This window comes from Sceloporus occidentalis, unplaced genomic scaffold (genome assembly GCF_023333645.1).
Source record: "Sceloporus occidentalis isolate IW3139 unplaced genomic scaffold, rSceOcc1.0.p SCAF_8, whole genome shotgun sequence".
In the NCBI taxonomy this organism is placed as follows: domain Eukaryota; kingdom Metazoa; phylum Chordata; class Lepidosauria; order Squamata; family Phrynosomatidae; genus Sceloporus; species Sceloporus occidentalis.
Genome location: NW_028316988.1, coordinates 5,003,634 through 5,022,213, shown reverse-complemented (window position 1 = coordinate 5,022,213; position 18,580 = coordinate 5,003,634). Strand labels below are relative to the sequence as shown.

Below are 18,580 nucleotides of genomic sequence, written 5' to 3'. Positions count from 1 at the left end.
CTTCTGATTTGTACTCACCTTCGCACAGTCTTGAAATGCGTTCTCATCCATGTTTCCCTCTCCATGCGCCTTTCGTTCTTAGAAACCAAATTGTTTCCATTCACCTCCCCGTTGCTGTCTTAGGGCAGGGGTTGGCAACCTCTTTCCACACTGGTGGCCATTCCCATTTTTAAAACAAGCTACCACTTACACCGCTCCCCTTTCTAATGCGATCATAAATGTGTCTTACGTATACGGAGTCTAAAGGAAAGCATTAAATTCCTTCTAGCGTCAGTCGGCCACTGCCACAAATACGCCAGTATTATTGGTCGTGCATGTCTTCTCTCTGGTTTGATGCCCACATAGAAAATGATAGGCTATGACAGTTCTCATGCTGGCGTATGCTACAAACATGCAACATGTGTGGCAAAAAGGACAGATTGAACCCACATGGAGACTTGCATGAAGGGAGTGGGCTTCTCTGAATGCATTTCCACACTTGTAGAGTTGTGTTTTGAATTGAAAGCTCTCCTCTTAGGTTAGCATTCAGGGCTTTTACCAGAGTTTACCACATCAGGGCAAGGTGCATAGATTGCATGTTTGAATATTCCATGCAGATTGGAAACCCCCTCCCTGCGTGTTTTATGGCTAAGTCGCAAGTCCTCTCCAGATCAGTCTCTCTTAGGCTGGTTGTTATGCTGGGCATTTGAAATGGTTATTCCTTTTGCCCTCACTTCCACCGCCATGGCACTTTCACAGAGATACCACAATTCCCCCGAGAATATTGTCATGATGCATTGGTACTCGGAGAGGGTTTTGCAAAGACAAGAATGTTTAGTGGCAAGTCATATATATGGATGTTTCTGTCTCGCCCCCAGTTCCATTTTACACTTTACCTTCTTCTACAAAAATGGCTGAACGCACAGGTTTCGTAAGGAGGATTGCGGGGAGGGGAATTTGGTCTGGCAATGTATAAGTCTGGTATAAGTCTGCTCAACACAGAATCATTTTCCAAAGAGAAGCATTCACATATTCAACCCTCTTGTTGATTCATATAAAATGGCCCTTCAAACACATGCCTACAGCTTACACTCTTAAGCCAGGATGCTCCATTGAGTCTATTCTCACAATCTGTTAGGTCTATTCTCACCATCTCTCCCTCTTTTGTTTTAAAGGAAGAACATGCCCAATGACTGTGCATCTATGCTGCATCTTTGTAGAACTGCTTTCCAATGGTGCTTTTGAAAACATTGAACACTTTTGCAAGGAATGAGCATTAACCAGGTTCTGTAGCTTTGGCTACTTCCCACTCTCTTAATGACGCCAGTGCTTGGGGAAGTTCTCTTACGGGAGCGCAACTCCCCGAATGCCTAGCCAGCATGTACTTTTTCCATGCTCAGAGGAGTGAAGCTTGAAAGATGCATAGCCAGGCTTGAATGTTATTTCTGGAGCGAAGGACCAAGGCTTGTTCTTTCAAACTTTTAGCTAAAGGTTTCTGGTTCAGTTTTATCCTCCTCAATATAATGTACATACATGAAATGATGTGCGTATGTTTTGTTTTGGTTTAAAATATCCCTCCATTTTAGTTCAGGTAGAGTTGGCTTCAGATATAAAGTGGTTTGAGAAGGCATTTCTTTTTGACTGGGAGAATGGGGAGGAATGGCAAAGACATTAAAGTTCAGGAGCCGTCTTTATACCCTGGTATTATCCAAATTAGAGTCTAGTCCATTGGTGGCGAACCTATGGCACACGTGCCAGAGGTGGCATGCAGAGCCCTCTCTGTGGACACACGTGCCATCGTCCCAACACAGAGTTCACTAGATTTTGTCACTAGGAAGCCAGAGGGACGTGGCACTTTGTGATAAATAAGTGGGTTTTGGGTTGCAGTTTGGGCACTCGGTCTCTAAAAGGTTTGCCATCCCTGGTAATCTCTAGTTGTGTGGTAGACCGGAGCTTCTGGGGATCCGCTGCCAGTCAGAATAGCCAGTATCAGAGGCAGTTGGTGGTTTCTGTGCCGTGAATTGGCAAATCCGCTTTGGGTTTTAGCCTGAACTTTAAAGGAGCACTCTGGGTGATGGTCTGGAAAACATGCCCTATGAGGAGAGACTTAGGGAGCTAGGTATGTTTAGTCTGGAGATGAGAAGGTTAAGAGGTGATATGATAGCCTTGTTTAAATATTGGAAGGTGAAACGTCAGGAATAAACTGCTAGAACAGTGGTGGCGAACCTATGGCACACATGCCAGAGGTGGCACTCAGAGCTCTATCTATGGGCACGTGTGCCATCACCAAGCATAGAGTTTACCAGAGTGCTACTGGAAAGTCGGAGGGATGCGGCACTTTGCAATAAGTAAGTGCGTTTGGGGTTGCAGTTTTGGCACTCGGTCTCTAAAAAGTTCGCCATCACTGTGCTAGAACATGGCCACATAGCCCCAAAAACCCACAAACAGCTTTCCTCTTGCACCACTCTTTTTGAATCTCACTGTACAGCTCTTTCAAAGCTTGTCCCGAGCCCCATCTACCTGCTGGCAGATCCTCGACTCGTGGTACTGCCTTTACACAAAATGCTGATCTTGTGCCCTGCCCACATGGAGCTGACTAAGAAGCAGAAAACGGGGGCCTGGGGGAATTTCCTCAGTGCAACAATAGGCCTCTTTGTCTTTCCATCCATCCTCACCAAGAGCAAACACCTTTCTGGCTCCACCAAGGTGTGCAGTTGCATGTGGCGGAGCATGAAGCCCATCTTGGGGTTTGTGGGCTTTACCTGTCTGGTGCCAATTGTTTGGGGGACGCGGTGTTCGGACTCTGAGTACCCCTTGGGGACAAAGTGCTGCAAGATGTGCCCTCCAGGTGAGTGATGCTTCAGGATCAAAGTTCATGGGGCAACTGCCAAAAGTTCAGGAAGGCAAGGTGGGTCGAGTCGGGAGCATAGTTTGAACGGTGCTGCAGGATCCAGTGCTTCTGTAATGGGGCCTCAGGCTGCACAAGAAAGTCAGACGCCAAAACCTAGAGCTCCAGACCTTGGTGGCATGCATTTCTGGGATTCAGGTACCCACCATCCTTTGCTAGTAATTAAACTTTGGGGAACATGGCATTTTAATTCTAACATGGATGCATGGCAGTGAGCATGCTAAGGCACCACACATTATGTAGCCTGGTATTTCATGCTCACAATGCAAGTGTTGCTATTGATAAGTGTTTTGAGTTGTTGAGGGTGGGCAAAGAACTGCACCTCTTCTCCCAGATGGGAAGGCTGCATCCGCACTGTAGAAATAATCCAGGTTGGCCTTGCTTTATGGCTTACTTTATGGCTTAATTTCATACCATGGCTCCATGCTATGGAAATCTGGGAAGTGTAGTTGGCGGTGGCACTAGAGCATTGCTGGATTATTTCTGCAGAGGCAGCCTATAATCCACAGTCCCATAGATCTTTTGAACCCTTATTTATGGGGAATGTTTAGAGCTTATTGAAAGAGAACATTTTGTGGATGCAACATAGAAGCTTGAATCAATGTGACGGATCTATTACGCCACCCTAAGGACCAGCGTTGGACTACAACTCTGGAGACCGGGGTTCGAATCCTGGCTCGGCCATATAAACCCACTGGGTGACGTTGGGCAAGTCACACTTTCTCAGCCTTATGGCATTGGACTGTGAACGGTTCCAACGGCACTACATTATGGCAGGATGACTTGTGCAATATACCTTCCCTGGTCACTGTTGCTTCGATTGCACAACTATTTTGCCTATAGAAAATATAGTATATTGATTTCATTTGCTTGTTTGGAAGTGCACAATGTATGAAGACTCCTAGCCCCAGACACAGTAAGCATTTATAGTGACCGGTGTCCAAATAGTCTGCCTCTTCCCTGTGGATACTGTCCTCACTGCACCTCTGTTTGTTGTTGTGTGCCTTGTTGTTTTGTGTTGCAGTGACCATAAGGCAAATCTATCCTGGAGTGTGTGTGTGTGTGTGTTCAGAGGAGGTTTGCCATTTGCCTTCCTCTGAGGCTGAGAGAGTGTGATTGGATTTCGTGGCCAAGCTGGGAATTGAACCCTGGTTTCCAGAGTCATTGTCCAATTCTACATTGGGCTGAATCAGTAAGATGTTAGATTGTTGCTTCCATGTCAGTGGGACAGTGAATCCATTTCAGGTTTTAGTCCAAACCTAAGACTTAAACATGGAGTGGATTCACTGCCCCACTGACTTGGAGGCACTAGGCACAGGTTTTCCACCTCAACATCAGACTAGGGCTGCATCCACACTGCAGAAATAATCTGTTTTAACACTACTTTTGCTGCCTTGGATGCGATGGGATTCTGGGAACTGGACAGTGGTTCCTCTACATTTGCTAGAGTCAACATTTCACAGAGGAAAATGGGGGTGCATGCTGCCAAGCAATGCCAAGGTGGCAAAAGTCATGCATGAAGATCAGATGAGCCAGGAGAGGATGCAGCTGTTTGCTTTTGCTTGAGCCTACTAGGAAGGGCAAGATGGAGTGCAAGCTACTTGGAATCGGGTCTGCAGCCATTGAAATAAGTTGCGGACGAAGGGAGAAAGTGGGAGGAGGAGAGAGTGGGAGGAGGAGAGAGAAACTGGGACAGTTTGAAAGCAGCTGGGGAAAAATAGCATGGCAGAAGATTAACTGGAACTGTCCTGACCAAACTGGGATGGTTGCAAGGAGGATAAAACGGAAGAATGGGCTTCGCAGAGGGAAGATGGGTAATGGATCAAATATTGTGTAGTCGGAGGCTTTCATGGCCGGCATCCATAGTTTTTGGTGGGTTTTTTGGGCTACATGGCCATGTTCTAGAAGAGTTTATTCCTGATGTGTCGCCGGCATCTATGGCTGGCATCTTCAGAGAACGCTGGCATGGAAGAGAGTGGGGTATATATACTTCTCCCTACCCAGGGGCACACACACACACACACACACACACACACACACATATATATATATCCCCAACTCTCTTCCATGCGCCAGCATTCTCTGAAGATGCCAGCCACAGATGCTGGCGAAACGTCAGGAATAAGCTCTTCTAGAACATGGCCACATAGTCCGAAAAACCCACAAGCAAGATCTAATATTGCACAGTACATAGATGCTGCAGCTCCAGAAGTGCTGCATTCCAACCTGGAGGAGTTCTTTCGCCAACTGAACCTTCCTCCCAGCTCCAAAACTTATCTCTTTCATCCTTGTAGGGTCGGAATTGAAGCAACGTTGCGATCATTCCCGGGAGACGGCCTGTGAGCCCTGTGAGGAGGACTACTACAATGACAGCTACACTTACTCACGGTGCAGGAGTTGCACCATCTGTGAGAAAGGTGAGGTTTCTGACCTTAGGAGCAGGTCCTAGCAGTCCATTTGGCTTTCTCTTCACATGAAGTACTAAGCTGGGCTTGCCTAGCATACATCTACACTGTAGACATAATGCAGTTTTGCACCGCTTTAACTGCCATGCCTCCATCTTATAGAATCCTGGGATTTGCAGTATTGTGAGTTATTACCTAAACCAAATTTTTACCTTACTACCTAAACCAAACTGAAATAAAATGGTCTATGACTTTTCATGTATCCCTAGATAGAGGTCTCCAAGAAGTAAAACCTTGCGAAGCGCATTCGGATGCACATTGCACCTGCCTACCAGGCTATTCGGAGATAGCCAGAAGCGATGAAAAGAGTGAGTACGGTATTTGGTGGACGGCAAGTCTGGCGATGGCCACTTGCACAATGTGCTATACTGGGCCCTTTACATTTGTTGGGGTTAAAGGTGCAGGAGCCTTGTGAAAGTAGGGAAGCTAGGAATTAAAAACCCAAGCAAACACCTCTCTAGCAATTGCAATAGCATTTACATTTCTATACCACTTCATAGTGAACTCAGCACAACTTCTTTCTTTAGTCTCAAAGGTGCTACAAGATCTCTCTACATACTGATTCTACAGACTAACATGGCTATGTCTTTGAATTCTACTGCTGGCCAAAATAGAGCTGCTTCGGGTCACACGCATCTTAAGAGGCCAGAAGCTGTGCCAAAGCTGCACTCTAGTCCTTAGGACTGGAGCATGGCTTTGGCGTGGCTTCTGGCCTCTTAGGACACATGCATACTGTTATTTAAACAGCATACTTCCAAAGTGACCCGAAGCAGCTTTATTTTGGCCCTTTGGGCCCAAAGGGAACAGATTGAGACATGAAAAAAGAAGGCATTCCACTGAACTGAGCATGATCAATGTGCATAATTGATGTGCATAACTGCCATGTTTCCCTTGCTCTTGTTCAAATCCTGAACGTCGTGTTGCGTCTTGTCTTTTCAGGATGTGACCCGTGTCCCGATGGTTATTTTTCCAAAGGAGGGACGGACAAATGTCGGCGTTGGAGAAAGTATGTACAGTAGTTGATGTCACTTGCAGATTTGAGCTGTTGAGTCAATGTGTTCATTAAAATGCTCCACAACGAAGCGTGGTTTCCATGATATTTGCTCCAATCGCATTTCCCCCCCTGTAAAATAACCCACTTGTGGTTCACATTCACTCATGAATCGGTTTGAAATGGACCCTCTCCAGCCGGTCGAAGGGCAGATTTAAATCGATTCCGATCCGCATCTGGTTCACACTTGCGCTGAATCAGTTTATCCAAAAAGACGTGAAAAAATCATTGTCAAAAAGACACGGGTTAAATGGGTCTTGTGCATGGCGGGTTAAACGGGTCTAGAGCTTCAGCGATTCGGATTAAGTGGGAACCAGGGTTGTTTGGATCGGTTCAAACCGAAACATGACCTGGTTTAAAAGGTAGTAGGAACGAGGCCTTTGTAAAGAGAGGCTTCTTTCTCAGAGGCTTTAACTGAGACCTGCCTCTATTACGTTCCAGAGCTTGGCTTTGGGTTCCAAAGCTGGGAAGAATCACATTTTTGGAACAGCTTGCAGTTATAATCAATGACATTTCCACCCATAAAAACCACCACAACAACAACATGAAAAATGACTTTTCACTCTTCTTTCTTCCACTTTATCTATGGTGGCAGTTGCACGGCTGAAGGGAAAAGGACTCTTCGCCCTGGGAAACGGGATGAGGATGCAATCTGCGATGACCAGTCCTCCGTACCTAAAGGGTCAACAACCATCTCACTGCCCTCCAGCCCAGTTCAGGAGAAGGTTGCGCCGACGACAAAACCCAGGCCAATGGAAGCGAACTTGACCACTCACTCGAAGGAACACAAGCCAGGTACATCTGATCCAAGTAAGAGAAAGCTCATCTCAGGACATGTCTCAAAATCTCCCCCCCCCCCAAAAAAAAAAAAAAAAAAAAAAACAAATAGGATGCTGGATGAAACAGGCCTTCAGGATGGTTCATACATTCGTAATTCTGATTTCTTTGTATAGTTGTGAAAGATGGAAAGAGAGCAGATAGGAAGAGACGCAACCCATTTGAAATATGGTGCTGGAGGAGAGTTCTTGGATACGCTGGACTGCCATTGGCCATAGTATTCAGTCCCTTTGTCATAGGCTGCATTCGCATTGGGGATATAATCCAGTTTGACACCACTTTAACTGCCATGACTCTATGCTCTGGAATGTTAGGAGCTGTAGTTTCGTGATACTTTAGGCATTCTCTGTTAGAGAGCGCAACAAACTACTGTTCCCAGAATTCCTGAGCAATTAAAGTGGTGCACTACAATTCCTCGCTACAGAAATAACCCAGTTTGACGCCACTTTTAATGTCGTGGCTGAGTGCTGGAATCCTTGGGGGATTGTAGTTTGTTGTGGCACCAAAGCCTCTCTGACAGAGAAGGCCAAATGTCCCACCAAAGGACAATTCCAAAGCATTTAAAGTGGCATCAAACTGGATTGTTTCCATGGTGCGGATGCAGCTTCGGTGCATAAATTCCAGGGTTGTTTGCCTTAAAGTAGTGTCTTTATGTATTTCCTCACTGATAACCTTTGCTTGTGGTTGCCTGGCCACATCCTTTAGGATGCATCCTAAGGTGAAATGTTGGAAGATGTGCTTCGGTGTGAGATCTGGAACTTTTAAGGGAAGAGCCATTGTGGAGGCAACTATAAATGGGGACTTTCCTCTTTCTTTAGGGTTTGTAGCAGTTTTTGTCATCGGTGCACTGCTGCTTGTTGCAGGAGGAGCATCTGCCCTTTTGCTATTCTTATGGAAGTCCAAGAAGAAGCATCAACAGCTGGAGAGACCCGAGGGGCCGTCAGGTCTTCCGCACGAGGGTAAGTCTATAGCGGGAATGAATCCACCAAACCAAAATGTTTCAATATTTGTGTCAACTTGTTCAGGACTTAAAATGGCGAGGGGTCTGGGAAGCATGCCCTATGACTTGGGGAGATGGGGATGTTTAGCCTGGAAAGGAGATGGTTAAGAGGTGATATGATAGCCCTGTTTAAATATCTGATGTCATATTGAGGATGGAGCAAGCTTGTTTTCTGCTGCTCCAGAGATAGGACCCAGAGCAATGGATTCAAGCTCCAGGGAAAGAGATTCCACCTGAACATTAGGAGGAGCATCCTGATAGTATGGGCTATTCGATAGTGGAACACACTTCCTTGGAGAGTGGTGGACCGGCCCCCTTTGGAGGTCTTTAAGCAGAGGCTGGATGGCCATCTGTCAATGGGGATGCTTTGATTGAGAGTTCCTGCATGGCAGAATGGGGTTGGACTGGATGGCTCTTATGGTCTCTTCCAACTCTACGATTCTGTGATTGTCAACAGAACTGGGCACAGTATTCCAGATGAGATCTGACCAAAGCAGACTAGAGCGGCACTCCTACTTCCCTCGATCTGGACCCTATACTCCTGTCAATGTGGCCCAGAATTGCATTGGCATTTATCTCTGTTGAGTTCAGTTGTGTGTGTTTGGCTCCACTCCCCGATCTGTCAGTGTCACTTTGAATTTTGATCCTGTCCCTTAGGGCATTACTTACCATTGCTAATTTGGTGTCACCTGCAAACTTTCCAAACATGTATTCTATTCCATCATCTAAAGATGTCAAGTAACATCCGGTCCTGGACATAACCCCCATGGCATCTAATTTCATCTCCAGGGATGCACTATCCTTATTCTTCCCTCCCCTTATTTTCTTTCAGATGAAAGGAGTAGCTTTCGAATCCCTATTCAGGAAGAGCAAACTGACAGCAAATCCAGCCTTGTGCAAAACTGACCTTCTCCAGGAAGAAAAATGAAATCAGATCACCCTTTACTTTGACGCCGAAAGAATGGACCTTTGGTTTGGTCCTCCGCTTGCTTGTGTCTTCCTCCTCAACCCAGTTTCCTCTTATGCTTCCCTCTTCCCTCTTCTTCTTTGTGTGTCTTGATTTCATTTTTTGGAGCGGTCCCTTTTGGGGTTTTCATTGCACAGCACCTTATTTTTTTAGGTGCTTTTCAAGTACTAAATACAGAACACAGGAAGATGCACTGTGTGTATTTGAGAGGTGTTCGCATTACTCAATAAAGCCAAAACATGGATGGATTATTGTATTTCCAAATCCATGTATTCTATCTAATGGGATTTGAGCATCCACGGATTCTGGTATCCATGGGGGATTCTGGAACCAAACCCCAGCGGATACCAAGGACCAACTGTCCCAAATAACAGCCCCAAGCAAGGATTTATGACATTATAACCTCAAAAGCATCACGGGATAGATCCAAACTCAGCCATACTTGGAGTAAAACTATTGTGCAGAATCCTGTGAGTGACATATTCTGGCCATTGCCCTATGCGCCAGGTCATAGAATCATAACATGGAAGGCACTGCAAAGACCATGAAATCCAACTCCAACTAAAGCATGCTCAGGTGTCGTTGGACTGTGGCTCCTATCATTCCCAGACAGTATAGCTCATAGTGGCTGGAGATGATGGGATTTGCTGCCCAGCAATAGCTAGAGGCCCATACCTACTTTAAACCCAAAGCACACAAGGAGCTCTAATCATATCTTACCCAGAGAAGGCCTCCCCAGGTAAGATATGATAAGAACTCTTTGAAGAAGCAGAAGACGAAAGCCAGGATAATGGGTCCCAGCTAGTACTAGTATTAGCATAGTAGTAGTATTAGCATAGTGCCATGGCGTATGCAGAGGCAGGGCCTGGCCCATCTCACTCAAGAAGGTGAGATGCCATTGCTGTCTTCTCCCCTGGATTTGCAGATCCAGAGGAGAAGACAGCAATGGCATCTCACTTCTTGAGTGCTATGAATTAAAGCGTCAAGAGCAAAACCTCAGGCAACAATCTGCTCCCCTTCAAATACAAGACGATGAGCTGCTGAGGCTGGCTGGACAGATAAACTGCAGAACAACAGCCGCCAGACCTCCGCTCAGCCCTGTCTGGCTTCTCTGGCTGCGTCCGCACTGCAGGAACAATCCAATTTGACACCCCTTTAACTGCCACAACCCAGTGCTATGGGATTCTGGGGACTGTGATTTGGGGAGACGTTTAGCCATCTCTGTTTGAAAACCCTGGAGAGAACTGGATGGGTGGAGGTCAGAAAGGAATAGAGCACACCTGCACAACCTGGCAGTAAGTAGGGGCCAAAATGAACAAACCACAAGGTTGTGAGTTCAATCCCAGCCAGGGATTCAGAGTCGACTCAGACTGGCATCCCTCTGAGGTCACTAATATGAGTATCCAGCTTGTTGGGGGCACTTGGGTTACACATTGCAATCCACTTAAATGCATTGATAAGCAGTATAGAAGTATACTTGCCATTGCTATTGCTCTTAAGGTGTCACCCGGTGTGGTCCGCATCCCTCGCACCTCTTAGTGACGCCACTCCAAATGCCATGCTCCAGGGCATGCAACATTTAATACAACATTCAGCTCTCCCTGCTCTGAAGCATTTTGCAAAACTGGGCATGAAGCAGGATACAAAATTAAACCATTGACTTAAACGAAAGCAGCGTTGCGCCTTACTGGAACAAGCTCTTTCTTTTTTGGGATATTTTTGTGAATGTATTTCACAAAAATACCCAAAAAAGAAAGAGCTTTCGGATGAAAAAAGAAGAGATAAGGCGGAATCAAAACAAATCAAAGTCAGCTAAGTACCCATGACCAAATTGTGGGCATGAGTTCCGCTTACCAAATGTGATTCATACCAAGAAGTGCTTCTCTATGTGAGAAAGGAAGCTGATGCCACTTGGTTTGGTGAGGTGACAGCCAGCCTTTGAAGCCTTCCTTCCTCACCTATTTGTGGGGAAAAGTTCAGTGGGTGGAAAACCTGCCTACGCAAAAGATGTGTCTGCTTCGGTGCTCTTAAAATAGGTGCCAATGTGGTTCCTCCGATGTGCCGCCTTTGATTCTATCTGCCGCGGTGACGTGGAGGGACTTTACCTGCAAGGTGCTGAGCTACAGAATTTCTCTTCCCGTCTTGAAGAAGCGAAGCCGTTCCTATTGCAGGACTCAGCAGTCTCTAAAACCCAGAAGGGACTTTCTGCCGGTTGATTCGAGTTCATGGTTTCGGCAGATTCAACCTTTCGGTGGTCTCATCTCCAGGCCAAAACCATCACTCATAAGGCAAGGGTTGGAACCAGGTGGCCTTCCATATGTTGGTGGACTACAGTGCTGAGGTCTTGGGTGGTTTCCTATCCAGTCTGACCAATTGCACTCTCCCTTTGCTTAAGAACGTAATGTTGCTGTCTCTTCAGTCACCATTGACAGCCACGTTTTGGCTAATAAAAGTCTTTGGTGATAAGAAAGCAGAACCATTTTGTTTGCATCAACTTCACAAAACCATTGTGTTTGCAATTCTGGTGGTTGGAAAGCAGAACCATTGTGTTTGCAATTGGAACCACTGTGTTTTTGGACTACAACTCCCAGTAGCCCTAGCCACCATACATAGTCATGATGAATGCTGTCTTGGGTGGTTTTCTATCCAGTCTGACCAGCTACACTTTCCCTTTGCTTAAGAACCATGGCAATAGGTCACATTGGACCTTACCACACGGGGGCTTTTTGAGCGTCAGTTCGCATTGGCTGATTCGTATTCACATCATATCGCATCATTCATCCACACCTTCCGGATCGAGGTCTTGTGCATCGTCCAATGCGTATTCACGCAAAGCGAGGCCAGTGCAGATTGGATCACCACACCAGCCCAATACAATGTGTGTTCGCCGATGTGCATCAGCAGCTTTGCGCATGCTCTATGGGGCTCTGAACGGGGCGCAACATTTTTAACTTCCGGGGGTGAAGAATAAGGTCACTGTTTAGCGCGGTATATCACGAGATTTCCTGCCTTTAGCCACTTACGAAAGGGGTATGCACCATCTGTATGTGTGTGTGTGTGTGTGTGTGTGTGTGTGTGTGTGTGTGTATGCACACACATAAATACATACATACGTACTTATAAATATATATACACATAGTGGTACAGCCAAAAGTGTGATGCCTTTTCTATGTGTACACACACATTTGTCTGTATGAGAGTATGTATGTATGTATGTATGTATGTATGTGTCTTTTTAGATTGGAAGCCTGAGGGCAGGGAACCGTCCAATTAAAAAGATTGTATGTACAGTGCTGTGTAAATTTACAGCGCTTTACAAATAAAGGTTAATAATAATATATATATATATATATACACACACACACACACACACAAACACACACACATATATACAAAAACACACTTGCCACAGCCAAAAGTGTGATGCCTTATTTATATGTGTACACACACATCTGTCTGCTTGAGTGTTTATATATATATGTGTGTGTGTGTGTGTGTGTGTGTGTGTGTATGTATACACACACACACACTTATAGTGTTACTGCCAAAAGTGTAAAGCTGTATTTATATGTGTACATACACAGCTGTCTGTGTATACACATACATATACATATGCACACTCACGCATACACACACACACACACACAAACTGTGGGGCAGCCGAAAGTGTAATGCTGAATGTATATGCTTGCGCACACATCTTTGTGTGTGTGTGTGTGCGCACACACACACACACACACACATACATTCCCCCCTCCCCGGACACAAAAGGTTTCTGCTTTATCTCATTCAGTGGAAATAATGCTCCCAGCCCCAGCGGTTGTGCTAAAAGGGGAAAGGGCCACCGGAAGGAGAAGGGGGAAATTCCAGCGCAGCATCATGGGAGATTTGTAACCGGTGGTCTTCAAGAGAACCAGCGGATTGGATGTACACACCAGCCAAAGCAGCAGAGGTTTTGCACTGGCCATCAATACGGATCCCGTGAATCCACTATTTTTGCGGACTCGGAAAACGGAGGAGCCGGCTGCCTTCAGTTCGGAACCCAGCCGTGAATACGCATTGGCCAAAGCGTATTCACGTTATATCGCATTGGTCAATGCGTATTCAGAGCTCACAGGTGTGGAACTCCAATGCTATATAACGCGAATACACATTGGCCAATGCGAACTGACGCTCAAAAAGCCCCCGTGTGGTAAGGTCCATTGATGGTTTAACCTGGCATTCGGCTTCATGCCCAATTTTGTAAAATGCAGAATTGAATTTGGTATGAAATTTTGCATGTCCCAAAGCATGACTTCTAGGGATTCTTCTATATTCTCCCACAGTCCAGATTTGGGAGAAATGGTCCCAATAGAGTTATCTGAAGGACCAAGTTCTCCCTATACGATCTTGCCCATGTCCCAAGCTCCTAAAAGGGCTACTAATTCAGGTTCATCCCAGGCCCTGAGGTTTCCAGACCTAAAACCAAGATCCAAGTACAGTCTCTAGCAAATGCACAACCCTTCTGGAGAGTCTTTGTATGCTTCAGTAACTAATGAATTAAGAAATGTGGCTGAAGATGCCAGCCACAGATGCTGTCGAAACGTCAGGAATTAACTCTTCTAGAACATGTCCACAGAGCCCCAAAAACCCACAAAAAATGATGGACGCCGGCCATGAAAGCCTTCGGCTTCAGAATGAATTAAGCTTTGCACATTATAACAAGCTGGCTGAGCTGGAAACTTGCACATAGCCCTTTCCACATTGAGTTGCGCGCACCTACCTGGAGATGAACCATGAAATCTGGAGACTTGGAACCAGGCCCTGAGATTTGGCAAGCTTCCTAGAGAGGTTAGATTGGAGCATCCTTAGCTTTGCAAAAGCCAATGGAGACCTTTTCATTTCAGCCGGAGTCTGACAGCTGACTGCTCATCTAGCTTTGGACTATGACTCCAGAGACTAGGCTCAGCCATGTTAAACCCACTGCGTGACCTTATAGCAATAGCATATATGTTTCTATACCACTTATCAGTGCACTCTCTATGCGGTTTACAAACTGTAAGCCAATTGCCCCCAACAAGCGGGCACTAATTTTACCAACCTACGAAAGGATGGAAGGCTGAGTGGACCTTGGAGCCCTGCCTGGGATTGAACTCACAACCTTGTGGCTGCAGCACTGGCATTTAACTGCTGCGCCACCAGGGCAAGTCACACTCTCTCAGCCTCAGAGGATGGCGATGGCAAACCCACTCCGATGAAACTTGCCAAGAAAAACCCTTGATAGGTTCACCTATCAGAAATGACTTGAAGACACATAACCACTATGGACATGAATTTTAAAGCTGTATCTCATACCCTCCAACATTTCACAGATGAAAATCTTGCCCAAGATCACTCAGTGGGTTTCCGTGGCTGACTTGAACACTAGTCTCCCAACTTCGGAGTCAATGCGCAAACTACTGCACCACACTGGCGCTTTCTCCTATTGCACTCCATGCATTTGAGGAACTGGATTCGACGATTCTGATTCTAAATCGGCTGCAATGTTTAGAGTCAACAGAAGAGGGAACCATGATTCCCAGTTAAAGTCCCAATGTCACTGATATAGATACCATGACCTTTAAGGTAACATTACTGTAACTTCCTTAGATGGCAAAAGCCACTGCCTTGGCCAAATCTTCGTCTGCTACTTGGTGATGCTTCACCCACATGTTTTAAACCCAGATCCTGGTGATTTTATTAAAGAAAGAGATAAGGTTTGTTGGGCATGTTGACTTTTTGGGATTATGGCATTGCCATCTAGATGGCCACAGACTCTCTGTTTAATGGTCTGCTCCAAAATCTTTCCTGGTATTGATGTCAGACCAGCTGGGCGATAATGGTTGGGATCCTCTTTTTATCCCTGTTTGAAGATGGGGACAACGTTTGTGTTGTGTAGTAGTTTGAATACTGGGGAGACCAGAGTTCAAATTCCCCGCTGGGTGACTCTGAAGCTTCAGAAGAAAGCCAATGGCAAACGCCCTTTGAATAAAACTTGCCACAAAAACCTTTGGAGACGTTTGCCACCAGTCACCCTTAGAGAGAGAGCATGGCATGGTGCAGTTATTCCCAAACTCTGGTTCTCTAAGTGTTTTGGACTCCAGATCCCATCAGTCTCAGCCAGTCTGGGATTCTGGGAACTGAAGCCCTAAACCCCTGGAAAGCCAGAGTTTGGGAACCACTAGTCTAGTGCTTTGAGCGTTGGACTAAGATTCAGGAGTCGGACCTGGAAACCCACCTTCAAGTAATCTGTCGCTTTATGGTGACCCCATAAATAGAAGTCTGTAAAAGGATGAATAGCACGGAAGTACAGTGGACCCTTGTTATCCGCTGGGGTTTGGTTCCAAGATCCCCCATGGATAACAAAATCCGTGGATGCTCAAGACCCATTAAATATAATGACATGGTAAAATGGTGTCCCTTATAAAAATGGAAAATCAAGGTTTGATATTGGAAACGTATACTTTTTTGGAACATTTTCAAACCATGGATGCTTGAATCCGTGTATAAAAAAATCCATGTATAAGAAGGGCCAACTGTACTTTCCGCAGGATACTGTTAAACTATGGGACTTCCAAGATCCGGCACAGCCTTGTGGTTTGAGTGTTGGACCACAACTTGGAGACAGTTGAGACAAAGATCACCAGACAGTGATGGTACATCTTGGCAGACGCAGCCTTTATCACTGTTATCGGACCGGATGTCAGCAATGCTTTAAAATGTATCAAGCATGACCTTAACAAATGTCTCAGTTCTGGTTACGGTGAACTGCCCTTCAATACAAAAAGTCAGATTCATCTTGAACCAGAGAGGCTTAGAAAGGGCAGCAGACCTGGCAGGGAGGCATTAACCCAATTTCTTCTTTGCTCTGCCATTGTGGCCCAACATGGCAAAGCACATTCAACCATCTTTGATGCCCATGTTCCTGTTTTCAAAACCTTGTTCTCCAGGGTATCTCATCCACCCATGGCTCATTTGCAACATGCTCATGCATATATGTTTTGCAAAAGGGACTTTGCAAAGGGGGCAACCCTATCATGGGATCTTCTCAGCAAGATTTGTTTGGTGGGGTTGCCTTTGCCTTCCTCTAAGGTTGAGAGAATGTGATTCACCAAAGGTCACTCAGTGGGTTTCCATAGCCAAACCCTGGTCTCCAGAGCCCTAGTCCAACATCTGAACCAGCTTCAGAAGAAGCCCAGTGGCAAACATCCCTGGAAGAAAGCTTGCCACGAAAACCTTAGGAGAGGTTTGTCATCAGTCACTCTTAAAGACAGTATTGCATAGTGGTTTGAGTGCTGGACTAGGATTCACAGAAACTTGGAAATCCACCTTCATGTAGTCTGCCAACCTATGGTGCCACCCTGGTTGGTGCCACCAATAGACCTCTATGAAACAATGACTAGCATGGTATGAAAGTGAAAAGAGATTGCGAAGTCGAAGGCTTTCATGGCAGGCATCCATAGTTTTTTGTGGGGTTTTCAGGCTACGTGGCCATGTTCTAGAAGAGTTTATTCCTGACGTTTCGCCAGCATCTGTGGCTGGCATCTTCAGAGAATGTTGGCATGGAAGAGAGCTGGATGTATATATACTGTGAGATCCTGGGTAAAGAGGAAATTCCATGTCACACAGTATACACACACACACACACACACACACACACACACACACACACACACAGAGAGCTCTCCAAGGAATTCCCTTTGTGGGTCAGAACTAGGTGCATACAGTTTATTTTGCAGCTACCAAGGCATGTGCGACCGAGGAAACACTCCTCCTTGTTAGCAGATTTAATGCGCTGAAATATGGCTCTATGCAGATTGTCGTCTTACAGTTGAGACTTACTCTCCAGAATTTCACAGGCAGCCCCAAGATGTGTGCATTGAATTGGAGCTCACACCAAGTTGTTTGTTGTGGTGTATCCTCAAGTCATTTCTGAGTTATGCAAACCTATCATGGGGTTTTCTTTGCAAGATGTGCAAGATTTGTCCAGAGGGCCATTGCCTTCCTCCAGGGCTGAGAGAGTGTCACCAATGGTTTTCCATTGCTGAATCAGATTTGAACTCTGGGCCTCATTCCCACTTACAAATAAATCGGTTTGTGATCCAAATTGATGGATCAGTTTGACAGCGGAGCGTGGTCCCTGCTACATTTGCTGCGATGGCACTTTCCCCCTGTAAAATAACCCACTTGTGGTTCACTTCCATGAATGAATTGATTCTAAATGGACCTGGTCGAAGGGCAAATTTAAATTGATTCCAATCTGCATCTGGTTCACACTTGCGCAGAATCGGTTTATCCAAAAAGACGTGGGGGGGGAAATCGGCATCAAAAAGATGTGGGTTAAATGGGTCTAGCGCATGTCCCCCCTCTCCGTGTCGCTTGAGCGATTCCTGTTCAAGTGGGAACCAGGGTCATTTGAACCGATTTGTGACCCGGTTTAAAAGGTAGTGGGAATCAGGCCTTGGTCAGCATGCCTTTATACTGCCCTGGCATTAACAAAAGGGTATAATGATTGGCAGAAAAAGGATGCCGCTGGTGCACCTGGGTACATCGAAACCGACAACAAGTAATCCGGGTCATGGATGCGGAAAGAAAGATTAAATTCAATTTCCCTTTTTGGGATAGTTGGCAGCCATTATTTGTATATGATAATCTTGTTCCCTCGAGGAGTCGGAGTGGGAAGGAGAGCATAGACGGTGCATTAATATATGTGGGTTATTGGGATAATTAACTTGATAATTATATGTTAGTACTAATGGTTCTCTATTAAATCTTGGGTGCATCAGTTTTGTATGTGTGTGTATGTATGATTTTATACACACACATACAGATATAAGGATATATCTCTCTATGTGTATAAAACTACACACATACAAAATTGATACACCCAAGATTTAATAGAAAACCATTAGTACTAACGTGTATTGAGTTAATTATCCCAATAACCCATATATTAATCCTCCTTCTCCTATCTCCTTCCCACTCCCTTAGGGAACAAGATGATCATTTGTTCAAAATCCCTTTCCTTTGAAGCAGAGAATCATATTAATTGTGTCTTTTAGACTTTCGTACCGTTCCTGTTCTTTCGCTATTTCTATCCGTTTATTCCATCTATCCCCCTTTCTCTGGAGCCATGCACCCCATTCTCCTTTCTAATATCAAATCCAACATTGTATATTCTGAAATACAATATTGCCATATATCTACCTCCAATTTTTGTTCGTCTTTCCATCCGGAGGCTAGAACTGGTTGCATGACCTGCCCTTAGCGTTCGTTTCAGCAAATGCTCCTCATTGCTTTCCAATCCCAGGTCCTTACATTGAAAGGCATACGCTTTTCTTTATTTAGTTCCCAA

General features: G+C 45.4%; 1 protein-coding gene across 1 annotated transcript; it reads left to right on the top strand.

Annotated features, from left to right (window-relative positions):
* Window positions 1–82: 82 nt before the first annotated feature.
* On the top strand, window positions 83–9,443 carry TNFRSF4 (TNF receptor superfamily member 4). Its single transcript, XM_089534284.1, has 7 exons — window positions 83–2,827; window positions 5,182–5,304; window positions 5,562–5,660; window positions 6,292–6,358; window positions 6,999–7,198; window positions 8,059–8,199; window positions 9,073–9,443. Exons 1-7 carry the CDS (start codon window positions 2,542–2,544, stop codon window positions 9,144–9,146), a joined length of 990 nt encoding a protein of 329 aa, XP_089390410.1. The 5' UTR covers window positions 83–2,541; the 3' UTR covers window positions 9,147–9,443.
* The last annotated feature ends 9,137 nt before the right edge of the window (window positions 9,444–18,580 follow it).